The 16161-nt window shown below is 62.7% G+C and overlaps 1 protein-coding gene across 8 annotated transcripts; it reads right to left on the reverse strand.

Annotated features, from left to right (window-relative positions):
• Nucleotides 1-269: 269 nt before the first annotated feature.
• SEMA3B (semaphorin 3B) lies at nt 270-15743 on the reverse strand. 8 transcript variants are annotated; one of them, XM_045862313.3, is made up of 20 exons: nt 13378-15743; nt 10072-10388; nt 8396-8585; nt 7912-8098; nt 7033-7190; nt 6804-6866; nt 6278-6397; nt 6105-6198; nt 5819-5938; nt 4824-4969; nt 4621-4732; nt 4435-4504; nt 4214-4358; nt 3664-3883; nt 3313-3404; nt 3182-3223; nt 2786-2943; nt 2630-2685; nt 2396-2535; nt 270-1914 (listed from the first exon to the last, which is right to left on the reverse strand). In XM_045862313.3, the coding sequence occupies exons 4-20, from the start codon at nt 8018-8020 to the stop codon at nt 1513-1515; spliced, it is 2247 nt and encodes a 748-aa protein (XP_045718269.1). In that variant the 5' UTR covers nt 8021-8098; nt 8396-8585; nt 10072-10388; nt 13378-15743; the 3' UTR covers nt 270-1512. The 8 variants fall into 8 exon arrangements, with proteins under 8 accessions (XP_045718269.1, XP_045718273.1, XP_045718272.1 ...); XM_045862317.3 differs by lacking the exon at nt 13378-15743 and adding an exon at nt 12117-12893 and having other exon boundaries at nt 10072-10385; XM_045862316.3 differs by lacking the exon at nt 13378-15743 and adding an exon at nt 12117-12893.
• Between the last annotated feature and the right edge of the window lie 418 nt (nt 15744-16161).

The following is a 16161-nucleotide window of genomic DNA, read 5'->3' on the forward strand; positions in this document are numbered from 1 at the left end:
CCACCCCCATATATGCATAGGCCTTGGTGTCTTTATCCAGACAAGCTGCCTCATGCTCACCTCCAGCAATGCCCCACATGGCAGCTGAGACCTGTGCCTCTCCACCCCCAAAGACCCCTACTCCAAGTTGGGTCATCTCTACTCCAAACAAATGGACAAGCACCTATATCCGTGTGACCTGCTGGCCCCAGGGATTGGGGTGATGGATAACGAGCCCGGGCCATGAGGGCCCCCAAAGGGGGCGGCGGAGACACACCTATCCACGCAGGCACTCATGTTGGTCAGTGGGCAAACTTAGATTGAAGATTGGGATTTCTATTAATAAGCTTACAAGCTTGGGTAAGGGATTGCCCCCTCTCTGACCTCCATTTTCTCATCTGTAAAACAGGAATGACAATGGTTCCTCCCTGGCACGGGACACATGAGAATGGAAATACAGCCACATGTCGGAAGCCCTTAGCACAATGCAGTTTAGATTCTTCCTCCTCTCCAAGGGTATACAAGTCACCAATGTGTGAGGAGGCATGGTATCACTTACCCTTGAAGGGAGGAAGTGGCTAGGTTTAGGGCCCACCCTCTGCTATGGGACCCCCTAAGGCCCTCCCTCCCAACTGGGACAAAGCAAGACAATGAGCTCTACCTCCTTAAGCATCCCAAATCCATCACTTCACTGTATCACTGGCCTCCTTAATGTTCCTGACACACAGCCACCTTGTTTCTGTCTCAGGGCCTTTCCACTGGCTGTCCCTTCCTAGAATGCTCTGCCCCCAGATACTCCCATGGCTGGCTCCTTGTCATTTCGCTCAAATGTCACCCCCTCATTGATGCTATCTCACGTTATTTTACATATCACCAAATTTCATTTTCTTCATAGCACTCAGCCAAGAAATCCTATTATTCAGAATACACTGTGTATGTCAGTAGGACCCCAAAAGGCCCCACAGAATCCACTCGGTCACATGAAAACCATCTTTAGTCCTCCCCACAGCATCCTCAGCAGAAACTGAGGTCTTGAGACCACGAGGAAGTTGCCCAAGGCCACACAGCAAGACCTGGCACCCGGGGTTGTGCGCTGGAGCCGTTCCAGCTTCGGCTGATAATGTATTTATTGCATTAGTACAATCGGCCTGACCCACCCCACCCCCCACCGCTCAGCCTGTTCACAGCTTTCTGCTCATTGCCCAGGGAGGAGGGCCTTCCCCCGGGGTGGGCACTCCGGGCACCTCCTCCGCCCAGGTCGTTGCTCTGGAGCCCTGCTTCTCTGCCTCCTCAGGATCAGCAGGACCCTGTGCCCGGCCCGGGCCGCCCCTCCCAGCGCTACATTCAAGGGTTATCCTCTGTTAATAAATAAGCCGGCGAGGCAGCCCCGCGGCCAGGGCCTGTCGGTCGGTGGGTCGGTGTCTCCATCGGCCAGGGACCAGGGTGCCGGGCCCCCTAGCCGTGCGTCCCCCAGGATCCGTCCTCCCGCTCCCGCCTGGAGTCTCCTTCCCTGTGCCCAGCGTGGAGGCCGAGTCACCAGCGCGCGGCGCTGCGCGGCCCCCGCTCAGCGCGCGGCTCGGGGGCGTGCCTTCGGCGGTTTCGGCCCTTCCTCCGCGACTCGGGAGGCGGTGGGCGAGACTCGGGCGGCAGACGACACATTCGCAGGGAACTAGCGCCACCGCCGCCCGGCTCCACCAGCTGCAGGAAGTCCCGGTACCAGAGCTTGGGGCCCGGAGGGGCGACGGGCGCAGCCTCCTCGGCCCGGGCCAGCCTTTCGGCCTGCGCGGCGCCCAGCACGTGCAGCGCCAGGCGACGCAGCGGCTGCGAAAAGCCCTGCTCCACAGCGGCGCACAGGTACACGCCTGAGTCCCCGCGCCGCAGCCCGCGCAGCAGCAGCCCCCGCGGCAGGCGCTCGGCGCGCTCCTCCACAGCCACCTGCGGGCCGGGCCAGAGGGAGGCGTGGGCGTCAGGGTCGGGAACAGGGAAACCCGGCTCCAGGCCGGGCCAGGAGAGGCGGCCGAGCGGGAGCAGGAAAGGGCGCCCGCAGGTGCACATCTGGAGACTGGGTGCACTGGGACCGGTGGTCTAAAAGTGGATCCCCGTACGGGGCGGGTTCACCTGCACATGGCGGGGGGGGGGGGGAGGGGGGCAGGGAGCTCAATAGGCGGGGCGGGGGCGGGGCTCCTCTCGGATGGGGTTGGGGGTGAGACGGAATGAGGCCTCAACAGGGTGTGGAGTGCAGGTAAAGGGACCAAACTGGACCTAGGGGCCTGGTTGAGCGGAGTCTCACTGGGCGGGGCCAGACCTGGTCTAGAGGTGGGAGGAGGCCGAGGGCCTCATTGGCTAGGGCGGGGCCTCTCCTGGATGTAGGGGCGGGACAAGGGCCTGTTGAGGAGGGGAGCGGCAGGAGGCTCACCTGGGTGCGCGCCGCCTCCCCTGCGCGCTGGAAGGTCCATTCCACTCGTGCCTGCAGCGAGCGGGGCTCACACTCCAGGAGGGCGCTGCCGCCTTCCACACCGAACACCTTCCGCTCCAGCAGTGTGGGACGGGACGAGTCTGGGGAGGGCAAGGGATTTGTCAGAGTCAGGCAGGGCAGGGCAGGATGGGGCGTCTTCAAAGGCCGAGAAGTGGGGGCAGCTGGGGCACTCACCCCCTGAGCACAGCGTACTGGGGTCGCCGTTCTTCACGTCTTGCCGCCGAAACCGCCTGCGGGGAGGTGGGGGGCAACATGGAATTTCCATGAGCCCTTCTTCGCTTAGCCGGTGCGGCAAAGGACTCCGGGTGGCCCGCCCCCGACCCTGCCCACCTTTTAGCGCTGGGCTGGAAGCGCGTGCACGCGGCCCCGTCCCAGGCGCAGTAAGGGTCACGTGCCAGGCAGCATTCGGCGCAGGCGCGGCCGTGGGCAGCACAGCGGTGCAAGGGGATCTGGGCCACCGCGCTCCGCGAGGCTACGTACAGCTGGTGCTAGGGGGCACGAGGGGCTCCGGGCTGACCAAAGGCAGCCCTGTGCCCGCCTCCCATGGGCAGAGATCCCTTACCCCACTTGACAGATGGGAACACTGAGGTCTCAGGTCACGCAGTCTAGCGAAGGCAGAACCTATACTCAAACCCGGGGCTTCGAACTACCAAGGGAGGCGTGGGGGTGGGGGCACCCGGGGAACGCACTGGGTCCCTTTTATCCCCAAGCCTTCTGGTCACTTACTCTCTTGGAAGAGATTTGCATGCTGGTGATAGCAGCTGAGTCCTGAGAGGGAGGAGGAGTGCTGGGATCAGGGATCAGTGGGGTGGGGTTACTCCAGGGAGGCGGGTGGGGCGGGGGGAGCTAGGCCTCACCTCAAACACGTGCAGCTCCTCCAAGAGCAGGCCCTCCCCGTTAGGCCGGCTGCCCTTGGGGACCGAGATCACCTTCAGCACTGTGCCAACATCTGCAAGGATGAGAAGGAGTGAGTGACTCCTTGCGTTCCCTGATAGCTAGGGCTGGGGGTGTCCTCACTTCTGAGGCCTTTACCCTCAGCATGGTTGGGTGGGTGAAGAATGTGGGTTGGAACAATAAGAGCAGCATCCAGAAGGAGATGGGGGCATAACCCAGGCAAAGATGTGGAGGTGAGACTGGACAGGGGCAGCTTCTAGTAACCGGCCAGAGTCTAGACTGGGTTTAATGGGTGATCATGGCAGGACACTGACCTGTGCCAATGAAGAGGACGTCGTAGTGTCCGTCAGCAGCTGCCACATGGTCTGCAGTGATCCGGGTGAAGGTGTACCCGGCACCCACTTGTAGGAAGAGAGGGCGCCCACCCACAGGCAGGACCGAATTGTACATGAGGGGGTGCTTCCGGGCAAACTGAATGACGTCATCAGGAAAGTCCTTGGTGGAACTGAAGGTGCCAAAGGTCTTGCTGGGGCACTGAGCGGTGGGGAGGAGGCGCGACAGGGATGTGGGTATGAGGGTCTGGTGGGCCCACAAGAGACCTCCAGGAACTGGGAGTGTGTGGGGGTGCTAACGGACAGAGCCTTGCCCTGGGAATCTGAAGGGAGAAGACCCAGCCTTGCCCTTGGGAGTCTTAGGCAGAAATGTGGCCTTTCTTTTAGAAGCCCTGCCTGATGAAGGTGATGTTTATCCACCCAAGGATAACAAACAAGAGGAAGAAACCACATTCACCAAGAAGGTCCCAGGCCAAGTTCTCCACCCCTGAGACTTTAAGTGGGTTGTGGTGGGAATCCTGGGGCTACGCACCATGCCTGGCCGGGGGTAGGGGACACGGCCCTGATAGGACACCCACTGGTGCAGGGGCCCTTCCTTGTGTGCAAAGGGCCCCAGGAAGGCACGGCGCACATCGTTCATGCTGTACACGCACACTGCAGAGCCTTGCAAGACGGTGCTGTAGGCGAAGGCATGAGCAGAGTGAGGGGCCCCGCAGAGCCGGCCAGCCCCGCCCGCGACTTCGTGCCCCTCACCTGGATGTGGAGAAGGCGGCATAGAGCAGCGGGCTCCAGCGGTCCCTCAAGGACAGCAGGAACACATCCTCTGTGGGGAAGGGGCCTAGTTGGGGGAGGGCACACAGCCCTCCGGGCGGCCGGGCTCCTGGGTCTGGGCCCCTGCGCTCCCTCTCCCCAACTCCACCCTCCATTCCGGGCACTCACGGAGCTGGTCGAAGTGCGTGTCACCCTCGACACCTGGCACAGAGCACACCAGACGCGCCTTCAGGAACGTGGTCCACTTGTTGACCAGGCTGCGCTGGCCGCCCACGTCATTCTGCAGGGTCACACAGAGGGCATGAGGCGGAGGCCCAGAGAGGCAAAAGGGCAGGGGCGCGGTCACCGGATGTGGCCCAGGGACTCCTCACCCGACAGATCTGGCCAACACGGGACACAGACAGGCGTCCCAGCGCTGGTGCAGCCTCCACTGCCGACTCCCGGAAGAAGAAGTAGACCTTGTCATCGTCGGGATTCTCGCTCTCCGGGATCCAAAAGACCTTGACAAACTTGGGCTCTAGCGGCAGGAGGTGTGAGGTCAGCAAGGTCCTGGCCCTGCACTCGTGGGACCCATACGCTCCCTCTCCTAACTCTGGTGCCCCCAGAAGCCTGTGGGGCGGCATCTGAGCACCCAGTCTCTAGGACCAAGTTCATTGGGATGGATGGCACTGCACGCGGACAGGATCCGGAGGATCAGGACCTGTGAGTCAAGAAGCAGCCACGAGAGGGCAGCAGAGACCGAGACTACCTGGACAGCAAGCCTCTGCCCTGGCCCCTGACAGCTCCCCAGGCCAGTGGGCCAAGAAAGGAGGGAGATGGCGGATCAGTTGTACCCGCACTCATGAATCTTCCTATTGAGCAGGAAGCAGATGCCCCCATTCTGCTCCGTCCCCTCACTCTTAGAACAAATGACTTGGACCCTGACAGCGCAGACCCCTTCTCCTTTCTCCTCTCATGGGTCTGTCTGTTCCTTGGCTTCTTCCTACCCGGGGTTCTTTGCACTGGTTGTCCTTTCCCTCAATCCTGCTGTGCTTTGGGAATTAGCTCACCCCCTCTCATCAGCAGAGGGGCTTCCTCTCTTGTTCTCCCACCTGGTCTCCTTTTCCCTTTCTGTCTGTGCACTCACCAGTCTCGCGGCCATTGGAACCGATCTTATGATGTATTTGTTCTGAGTTCTGTGAACTCAAAGAGGGTGCGGGCCACACATCTTGTCTGCCCTGCAACCCCATTACCTGGCACAGGACTGACGCATGGTAGGTACAGTGAGACCCGGCTGCACCCACTGCTCACTTCCGTTATGGGCCTTACTCGGCACCTACCCTGTTGGGGATGAGGGCCCCTCCCAAAAGCCCCACCAGCCTCTCACCGTTGAGCCAGCGGGAGTCGTGTGGTTCTGTCCGGAGACTTGGACGCTGGCCCAGGCTGCGGAAGATGGTGAAGTCCCGGCCCATGAGGTCTGCAGCCACCCCTGAGTACAGTTCTTCTCCTGCAGACAGGGCGAGCGCTGTTCAGCCAATCTGAAGGCTCTCGGTGGGGTCGGGGGGTGCTTGGAGAGCTCTGGGAGCTCCTTGGGAGTCAGTGAGGCCATGGGGGATCCCTGGGGCTCTCAGGAGGGTTGAGAGTCTCTGAGGGGCCCTAGCCTTCGGACTCACCCACCAGCACGGAGGCAGCCCGATGCCTCGGGTCATAAGGACTCTTGCCCTTGCCGTCCTCTAGCCTTCGAAGGTCCAGCCGGAGTATGGGCTCCTGGGAGGCAGGGGGCAGTTGTTCCTTTCAGGCCCTTCTTCACCTCCCAGCCTCCCTCTCTGCCCAGATCTGGCCTTACCTCCAGCCGGTGGCCCACCTCCACAAATGCACAGGTTGGGTGGAAGGCCCCTGTGCCACAGGCCAGCAAGTGGGTGCGGTTGTAGGCGTGCAGCAACTTCACGAAGTTCATGCACTCAGTCTAGTGGGCGGGCAGGGCCAGGGACAATGAGGCCTCCCCCAGGGAGGCAGGCTTAAGGGGTCCCAGCTCACCAGTGGCACCTCACCCCTTCCTCTCTTCTGCGTCAGTCCAGGCAAGCACCAACATGGGCCGCAGCGACCTGCGTGCCCTTGGTGACCAGCCCAGCCCACCTCTCACCATAAGGGGTGCATGGAAAAGCATAGGCCTGTACTGCCCCCTATGACTCAGAGGCCCCCAAGAAGAATCACATGAGCCTCCACCCTGAGTCACTACCTCCAAACTTCAGCCACCTCGACCCCCTGCCCCCATCCCAGCCAGAACAGGCAGGCCTCTGTCTTAGTGCTGCTGTCTTGTAAAGCGCGAGGGGCTGGCCTCCCCACTCCCACCCCCGGCAGCCGGCACTCACACCAATGTCCTTCCCCGCCCAGTTGCACTCCTCTCGCCATTCCACGGGGGCCGGCCAGGCCAGCTGCAAGGAGGTCGGGGGGAAGGGGACACAGGTCAGGGCCTTTGCATGTCTCTGAGCAGAGGGTGTCTTCTCAGGGGGCCCATCCCCCTGTGTCTCTCCAAGCAGTCTGGAGTGGGGTCCTGGGGCTCTTTCCCTAGGAAACGCCGAGGCTGGGGGTCCCTGGCACCTTCTTGGCCCGCTTGCTGATATTGTCCAGGCTGAGGGAGGCCACATGGTTCTCGGCGCCCACAAACAGGCGTCCTCTTTCCTCATCCACCAGCAAAGCTTCGTAACAGCAGGTCCTCTCTAGCCTGAAGGTCCGGAGACCGTGCCGGGCCTGGAGCTCTGCAGGGTAGGGACACCACTGAGGATTTGCCAGCCATGCTGGAAGCTTCCCCGAGACCCTGCCTGTCACTCTCACAGATCATGGTTGTACATGTGACCTGGCCCACACACATGTGAGTTTACACGTGTGTGAGTTTACACTCGTGAAGACAGGCCCACCCATGTGTGAAGCTTCCATGGTGGGCAGTGCAGCAACCCCCCAAGGGGAAAGCAGGTTGAACTCCTCGGGCAAGCTTGGACAAGCAGTGTCTGCAGGCGGGCGCATGGGGAGGCCAGGGTGCCAGGGGAGGCCGAGCATGTCTGGAAAGCCAGAACTGCAAACCCAAAGTCGGGCTGAGGGTTCTCTGCCACCAGCCTGAGCTCAGTGAGATGCCACTGCCTAGTGACCGGTGACCGCCCTCCCGCGTAGGGGCGTGGGAAGGGGGCTCTGGCGGGCACCACACCTCAGCTTCCCTGGGGGTGGGTCGTGGATGGGACACAGGCAGGATCTGTTGCCGTGGGAACGGAAGGGGTCTTCCTGGGAAAGCAAGAGGAGAATGTGCGCGCAGAAAGTTTGGGGGCTGAGGCCAGGACAGGGTTAACTGGAGATGGCCTGAGAGTGCCCCCAGTCACACCCGGGCCAGTGGCACAGGGCAACAGCAAACGCAGTGCCCCCTACCCACATTGGGCCCCTCTCCTGCCCACCCTGAGCTGAGCCCTCCCGCCTGCCAGGTGCACCTACCTTGGAAGGAGAGCCGAAGGCGTGGGGGGCTGGGGCTAGCATCCCCCAGCACTGCCGCCCAGAGCAGGGCCAGGCCCAGGATCATGGCGGCCGCCCCGGCCCGCCCCATCCTGGCGGCTCAGGGTGCTCCGGGTTCAGCGGGCGCGTGTGGAGGAGCCTTGAGCCGCCCTGGACTCTGCCCCAGGATCTGGAAGAGAAGGAGCTACAGCAAGGACGAGGGCGGGAGGCTGGGGGGGGGGGGGGGGAGTCCCCAGGGATCAGATTACAGCCCCTAGGGGAAAGAGGCTGGGGGGTCGCATTCCACTTCCGAGCTCTCCCCTCCCTCAGAGTGTGCCCTGCCTGGCCACAATCACAGACACACCCACGCTGGGCAAACCCTCGGGGTCACCCCCACACTGGCAGGCGCCCGCCCCACCACGTCACCCTCCCCAGGAACCCCCCCCACACACACACAGGCATTAATTCACAAACTCTATGCGCCTACCCCACGCCAGCCTGGGACACAGGGGGACACAGACAAGGTCCCCATGCAGGAGGGGGCAGAATGCCAACAAGGACTCAGATCAGTGCAGTCATTTCAGAGGACGCCCTGTGCGATGAGCAAAACAAGCCAGTCCTGGAAGTGAGAGCGGCCGGAGGGAGTCAGGCCTCGGTGGTGGCTGTGGACCCAGGGCCTACAGAGAAACAGAGGCACCTTTGGGGCTGGAGCTGGGGCCAATGGTGTGGGCGCCTGTGAGTTTGAGTGTTCCTGAGGGTCGCTTTGTGTGCGTGCGTGCATGTGTGTGTGCGTGTGTGTGTATGTGTGCGTGCGTGTGTATGCAGACAGGTGTGTTCATGCCTGTGACCGCGTGTGGCACGAGTGTTGTATTACACGTGTAGGTACATGGCATGCGTGTGCACTTTGCGTACGTGTGTACATGTGTCATACACGTGTGTGTGTGCGATTGTGTGCACGCACACATGTGTGCGTCTCTCTGGACATGCAGGTGAGCAAATACAACCACAGCGGCAATCACTGCCTTCAACTCTGAGACTCGCCTGAAAGCCCCTCCTCCGAGGAAGAAGTGTGTGCAGGAGCCCCAAGGCTTGTGCCCCCGTCCTGGGCTGGACGGAAGCCTCCGCTTCTGCCTTGGAGGTGGCTCCCACTCGGATATAGCAGCCCCAGCTTCGCGCTTGACCTCTCCCTCCCCACCCAAGCCTGGAAGGGGCTGGTTACGCAGAAATTCTGTGAGCTCAGACTTCAGACCCAAGAGGAATCAAGTGGGGGGAGAGCCAGGGGTCTCAGGCAGCCTCTCTACCACACTGCAGGTGAGCTGCCCGTCCCTCTCTGGGCCTCCCCCGCCTCCGCGCCTCTCCCTCCCCTGCCTTCGCCCTCAGCCTTCCCCATCTTTGAGCCCCTCCACCTCTGCGCCAGAGCCCTTCCCCTGAACCCCTTCCGTGGAGCCAGCATCTGGCCACAATGCCCTTCGTCCTTCCCAGAGCTGGCTGGGCAGGTGCTGGGCACAGGAGCCCTGGCATGGGGCAAGGTCCTGGGGTGCCGTCAAGCAAGGGGCACAACTGCCAAGGCACGTTTCAGATCGCTCCCCACCCCCAAGCCCCTGCCCAGTTCCGCAGCTCCCGGACCCCTCCCGGGCTAGGACTCCCACCTCCCGCCGTCCCTCCACTGACACTTGCCACTGCTTCCGAGCCCGTGAGCTCTGCGATGCCACAGAAACCCGGCTGCCTTCCCACACTCCACCAGAACTCCGGCGGCCGTGCCTCTCCACCCCAGCCCCACCCGCCCTGGAGGAGGGGAGAAGCCTGGGGACCGCGGGGCACCCTCTGACGGCTCCTTTAAGGAGCAGCCCCCGCCTCCACCAAGCCGGCCGCCGCCCCACGCGCCGTCAAGTTTACGGGGTGGATCGGGTGACCAGGCAGGCAGCCTGGGTCAGCAGAGTTGGTGGGCCGGCCAGAGTGGAGCGGGCACAAGGGAGGGGCGACCCCTTCCCTGTCAGGCCTCAGGGCAATAGGGTGCGCCCAACAGCGGTCCAGCCCAGCCCAGGGCGGCCAGGCAAGGCGCAGGAAGAAGAAGAAGCCAGATAGGGGGCCCCCTCCCCAGCCCCAGATGGCTCTGGGAACAGGCAGAAGGAACAGTAGGTCCAGGGGACTCGAGGTCCTCACCTGTCCCGACACAGCTGGAGAGCTGGAGGCGGGTAGTGAGGGGCTCAGCTGGGATGGGAGGGTTGGAGGGCCGGGCAAGAGGTTCTCGGGTGGAGGTCTGATGGGCCCCCTGTTCCGCCCCAGGCCTTCCTCACCACTTGAGCCGCTTCGTGCTGCCACCACCTGGCTGGCAGGGGCTGGGATGGCAGCAGTTGGGGCGGGAGGAGAGGGCCAGGCAGGCAGTCAGCAGATGGCAGAGGCCCACACGTTTCACGTCTGCACGGCAGGATGGAGGCCCATCCAGAGACCCCCTCCTGATAGGCGGTCCTGCATCTCTGCTGGGAGGTGAGGGGCATTCTGTGTGACCTGGGTGACTCAGGATGGGACCTCGGGGCCTCAGCTGGGAAGGGTCTTGGGATCTTGGCCTGAAGCTGAGTCTGGTGGACGACCCTATTCGTACTGCTAGGGGTCTACTCTGAAAGGGCCGAATGTTAACCATGGCTGAATGGGGCCCTCAGGTCAACGGGGCGAACGTTCAGGGCTTGAAGATGGGCTTTCAGTCCTCAATCCCCCCAAAAGGCATCTTCCTGCAACCTCCCCAAGGCTGGTTGGCAGCCCCTCAGTGGTCAGTGAGGAAGGTTGTAGGCTTCAAGGGCTGTGGCCCCTCTCCCCCCAGCTCTCCTGGAGTAACAGTATCTGTGCCCAGCCAGGGTGGGGCCGTGCCCTGCTTTCCTGAGTCTCAGGACCCAGTGTTCCTGGATTGGCCTGGCTGGCTGGCTGGCAGATGAAGGGAGGGGCTCAGTGGGAGGACCAGGAGCCTTGAGGGGGAGTGGAAGGATGCACCCCAGCCTGAGCTTTTGGACTTCCGGGACGTAGCCTCTTTCTCCTCCCAGCTTCTGCCTTGGACCTGGGCAGCCTCCCCTGGCCCCACGCAAGGGAACAAAATTCTTCAGCTGTTTACAATTTTCCACCCTAGCAGCCAAGATCAGCAAGTTCCTTTGAGGTCCCCACCCACCCCCACGGGGTGCCCCCTACCTGCCCCCACTGCTTTTAGTTCTTCAGGCTCAGGGTCCCAGTCTCTGTTTCATTCCCTCCCAGCCCCACATCCATACTGAAAAGCGGGACCAGGACCCCCCCCACACACCATTTTTGCAGCATCTTGGGGCTGTCCCTTGCCCACCTGAGCCCTTTGTGTTGCTTTCCTTGCCCTGGATGAGTTCTCTTCCCTGGGACAGGAAGGGAGATCTGCAGGGCTGGGAGCCCAAGTGTCCCTGTCCCCACAAGTTCTCTCTGCTCCTCAGCCGCAGGTCCAAGCGTATGCCAGACCCTGGGTGGGGACCTCACAGAGGCAGCCCTCCAGGAGCAGCGTCATTGACTGTGGGTTACGCTGTACTCCGGGAGTCTCAAAGGATTCTGGAATCAGGCAGCCTGGGTCTGAGTCTTGACAGAATGGAGCAAACTAGGGAATGCAGTTGGGGTCCCTACTCCTACCTGCACCCCAGCCCAAGGGCCACCTCAGACTCCTGGCCTCTCCACTTTGCCAGGGTCGCCACGGGCAGAGGCCTGCCTGGATTCTTGCCCCGATGCTACCTGTCAGTGCCACAGCCTTCCAAGGCCTTGGTTTTTCCTTCTGGAAATAACTGAACTGTCATGCCAAATCCTACCACCCCCCTCCTGACTCCTCATCACCAGCCAGGCCTGTCCTCTGCCTGGACTCTAGGTGGTGTGGCTGGGGTAGGACATCCATCTGAGGAAGGCTAGCGTCAGCCCTCCCAGTGCCCAGCCTGGGTTGGGTCAGGCCTTGGCTCCCCACTCGCACCTGCTTTAGCCATCAAGGCTGGTGACTCCAACGTCATAACCTTTCCTAGTTCTGGCCACATGGGAACTAGGACTCGCTACCCTGAGGACTTAGGCATTGGGTGGGGGTGGGCCCAGGGAAGCCTGAGGCCTGACTTCCCTGACAGTCCACTACCCACCCCGGGAAGATCTCCTGGGGAATGGGGTTAGAGCCCTTCCCCCACGCACCCCCAGCCTGGAATCCACGCTCCCGGGGACCCCTGGCCCACCTTTTTGGAAAGATCAGCTCTTCCCCTCCTTGCCCGTTCCCCTTCCCTTCTGAGGGCCATGTCCGTGCTGAGGTGGAGGGGCCGAGGGAGGGGCCGCCAGGAACCCTGGGCCTCTGGCTGTGGCCCTACCCCCACCCGCTCCGCCCCAGCCCTCCGCCTCCTGCACATTCCTCCTGGGCTGAAGTCAGCCCCTCTGGGATGGGGGAGCCCCCCCCACCAGCCACATCACAGCTCTCCTCTTGCTCCTGTTTTCTTCACTGCCCAGCAGGGTTGGGGGGGGAGGGCGGGGGGGCGGGGGGTGGAGCCTCCCTCTCCCCTCCTCCACAGCCTAGGGGAGTGTGGGAGGGGGGTGCCAGGAATGCAGCCAAAGTAGACTGGGGTGGCACTCCATGCTTATTAACATATATTAACATACGTGCTACCTTCCCTTAATCGGCTCGGGGGGACAGCTGCCCAGGAGTGTGAGTTGGGGGGCTCTGGATGCTGGGGTGGGGGCGAACCTGCCCCAGGGATCAGCCCCCCTTAGTAGACTGGGAGGAGCAGGGTGGAATCGCGACTGCTGCTCCCAGCTGTGTGTCTCTAGGGAGACACCGAACCTCTCGGATCTCTCTCCTCAACTGCCCTGCGGTCGCAGCTGGGTGCAGGGTGGGGGAACACAGGGGTCCGCTCTTGGTGCCACCTCCGCATCCTGGGCCTCCAGGCACACCCTTCACTGCTGCGTCTTTTGGTCCGGCTTCCCCGGAACCCTTCTCGGGCTTGGCTCTTCTCCTGTGCCCCCCACCCGTGCCCCCGCCCCAGCCCCCAGCACAATGACTGCCTCCACCCTCCACCTGAACCTCTGTCCCTCCCCGACCCCTGGGCACTCCTCAGTCTTCTTCCTCCGAGTCTCCAACCCAGCCCTGGCAGGGGCCAAGCGCCCATCCCTTCTCCCAGAGGCCCTGATCTCAGGGAGAACTTTTTGCCCGGTTAGACGGACAAGGCCCCGCCTCCTCCCTCAGCAGCTTGTGGCCTGACCCCTTCACCCTACTCCCAGGCTGTGCCCTTGTGGTCTTTCTGCCACTCCTCCTCCCAATGCCTCCCCTCTGCAGCACCCCGCCCCCCACCTCAGAGAGCTCGCTGGAGCTTGGGGGTTCCCAGGCTCAGCCTTAGCCAACCCCGCCAGTGCTCCAGGCACCCAATTTTGGGGAAGCAGCAGCTCTTTCTTTGCCAGGACTTTGCTTTGGGCTGTGCTCGCCACACTTTAGGCCCTCCCCTTTGTCACCTGCTAGACTCTCTTCTTTCCCATTCAGTATCCAACTTTCCTGGTGTCACGTCGGTGTCCCTTCCTCTGTGAAGCCCCAGATGCCTAGAACACCCAGGTTCAAGCCTCTCTGCAGGCCTCTGGGTCCCCCAGTGGCTATCATCAGGCAGAGGACAGGTACAGGGAGGGAGGAGATAGAACACCTGCAGGAAGCCCTTCCACCCTCCTGGGCCTGCTGAGTCGGGCGGTGGGGTGGGGAGGGGGGCGGTGGGAGACTGATGGACAAGGGACGCATCAAGTCCCTACTTGACCCTGCACCAGCCCCTCAGACCTTGACTCTCTCCACCCACAATGAGTTTGGAAAGCAGAGTCGATGGGAAGGGACATCAAACTGATTTTTCTCCTAAGTAAGATCACCTGTGGGGCTTATTTCATGCAAGGGGAGAAACCAAGACGGAGAAAAAGTGATCCATGCCCGCTTGGGCCCTGGTGTCCATCACCGTTATTAACCGAGGAGCTAAGTGGCTGGCAAGTATGGACACACTCGCTGTCACATAGCTGCACACGTACCCCACCTGGCCCAATGCCCTCCTTGGATGTGTGGTGGGGGCTGGCTTTCCCTCTGGGTGTCCAAGAGGGGTTAGGGGAATGCGTAGCCCCATGACAGGGATGTGGGCCCCCAGGATCTCTTTTCAGGGCAATAGACAGGAAGATTGGGCTCAGTTGTTTGGGAGTGAGCCTGAACCCAGAAGTCAACCACGAGAAGCTACGATCCTGTTCCTGCCCTCTCCCTGACTCCCAGGGCAGCTAGGACCTGGCCTACCATGCCACAGAACAGGTGGCTGGAGTCAGGGCTTGTGTTCTCCAGCGTCCTGGCTGGCCTGGCATTCTGGGTCTGGGATGGGGTCTGTGGGGGGATAATATGAGGGGCCCTGGGTGGGTGGGGAGTAGGAGGTTTGCCTGACATCAGAAGGAACCGTGGGGCTGCCCAGGAACATGGTGAGGTGTTCTTCCAGGCCTTGGCAGCCCCTGCAGCGTCACAGGTCCCAGATCTCATGGGTCGCCTCCCCATTCTGCACCTCGAATCTTGGCCTCCACCCACCTGTTGTGGGGGGCCTGGACCTGAGCTGCCCACTGGCTCCTCTCCACAGGGTCTCCCTAGATCCTGCCCTCCTAAGCCCTCTGGCTCTCAGAGCTTGTCTCTCTTCCCAGCTGTTTCCCCACCCTGCTGATGGGTTAAAAATACCAAGGCTGCCACCACATCAGTAGCCTGAGCAACTGTTTGGAGTGGGGTGGGCCATCTGAGAGGTGGATGGGCCTCGTGGAGGTCTCCACCGGCTGGTGACAGCCCACTTCACACTGGGACCCACAAGCTTAGTCTGGAAGCAGGAGCCTGGGTCCCTTCCCTAGCTCTGCCTATCTAAGAGTCCCAGGCCTCGTGGCTGCCGCTGCCCATGGGTGGGGCCAGAAAGATGGGCCTTCTTAAGCTGGGAGTACTCCAAGGTACACAGGGCCAGGGAGCACTGAATCTCTCTGGCCGCCCTCACCCCGCTGCTCCCAGGGATGAGGTTCAGCCCCTGGAACGCTCCAGGCAGTCGGGGATCCCCAGGAGTCAACCCCATGGAGTCCCTCCCTTTGGGGTGTAGGATACCTGGGATGCCACCCCCCACACCCCTGCCATCCCCAGCTGCCCCCCAAGGCTGGGAATTTCCCAACTGCCAAAGACAAGGAAGAATTGAAAGGCCGCCCCCGCCAGTGCTGGGACAATGGGGCCTTATGGCCTCCAAATCAGAGCAGGGGTAGGAAGGCCGAAGGCAGGTGGGGGCCTAGCTGTCTGCACCCAGGGAAGCCTTGCTTGCCAGGACCCAACCCGGACCCGCTGCAAGCTGGGTACAAGGGGATCCTGGCCAGAATCCTGCAGGGCCCACCCAGGGAGAGAGGCCCTGGGTGCGTCTGGCAGACAATGCCGGCCCCTCAATGGTCCCTCTGTGCGGGGGGGGTTCCCCTCAGGAGGGAAGGAAGGAACCATCTCCGGCGCGGTTTCCTGCTGAGCGGGCTTCACAGGGGGGTGGGGGGCTCCCCTGGAGCTCCCGCCCCGCCCGCATATCTGAGGCTCAGCGGGGTCCAGGCCTGACCGCCGAAGGAAGGCAGGGATCCTGGGTTGGGCGCGGGATCCTGTTCTCCTCGTCAGCCGGCCCTCAGCCCTCAGTCTCGGAGGCAGCGGTAGCAGGAAAGGCCCGAGGTACTGGGGCGGCAGCGGAGGCTGGGGGACGTTGATCTCCTTCCGATCCGGCGGCCACAGCCTCTCATCTCTTGCCAAACACTCGGGGCCCTGAGGCCGCGCGGGGACTGGCAGGTGTGCGGAGGCGGGGTCCTGGGTGCTCGGCCCCACCCTCCCACCCTCCGCCTTCCCCGCCTCCGCGGCGCCGACCCCGGCCCGGGCCGCTTTGTCCCGCCGCGGGCGCGGAGCCGTCGCTGCCCCACAAAGCTGCCTTTGTGCCCCGCGGCCTCCGCAGGACCGGCTGACGTCAGCGTCCGTGACCAGCCCGGCTGGGCCGGGCACGGACTGCGGCGCCCCCTGGCGGCTGAAGGCGGGGGGAGCTCGCTCCCGAGCCCCGCCCCGCCGAGCCCTTTTCCGTGGGCTCAGCTGCCCGCGGTCGCTGCCACCGGGACAAAGTCCAGGCGCCTTCGCAGGCGCTCAGGGTTCACCCCACAGGCACCCCCCCCCCCCCGCGTCCCGCCGTTTTGTCATCTGCCACTGTCTTCTCCAGCGACGTGCGTGCACTTCCCATAGCCTCACAGAAG

This window comes from Mirounga angustirostris, unplaced genomic scaffold, assembly GCF_029215605.1.
Source record: "Mirounga angustirostris isolate CCGP_5_RB_7025 unplaced genomic scaffold, mMirAng1.0.hap1 SCAF_1, whole genome shotgun sequence".
NCBI lineage: Eukaryota > Metazoa > Chordata > Mammalia > Carnivora > Phocidae > Mirounga > Mirounga angustirostris.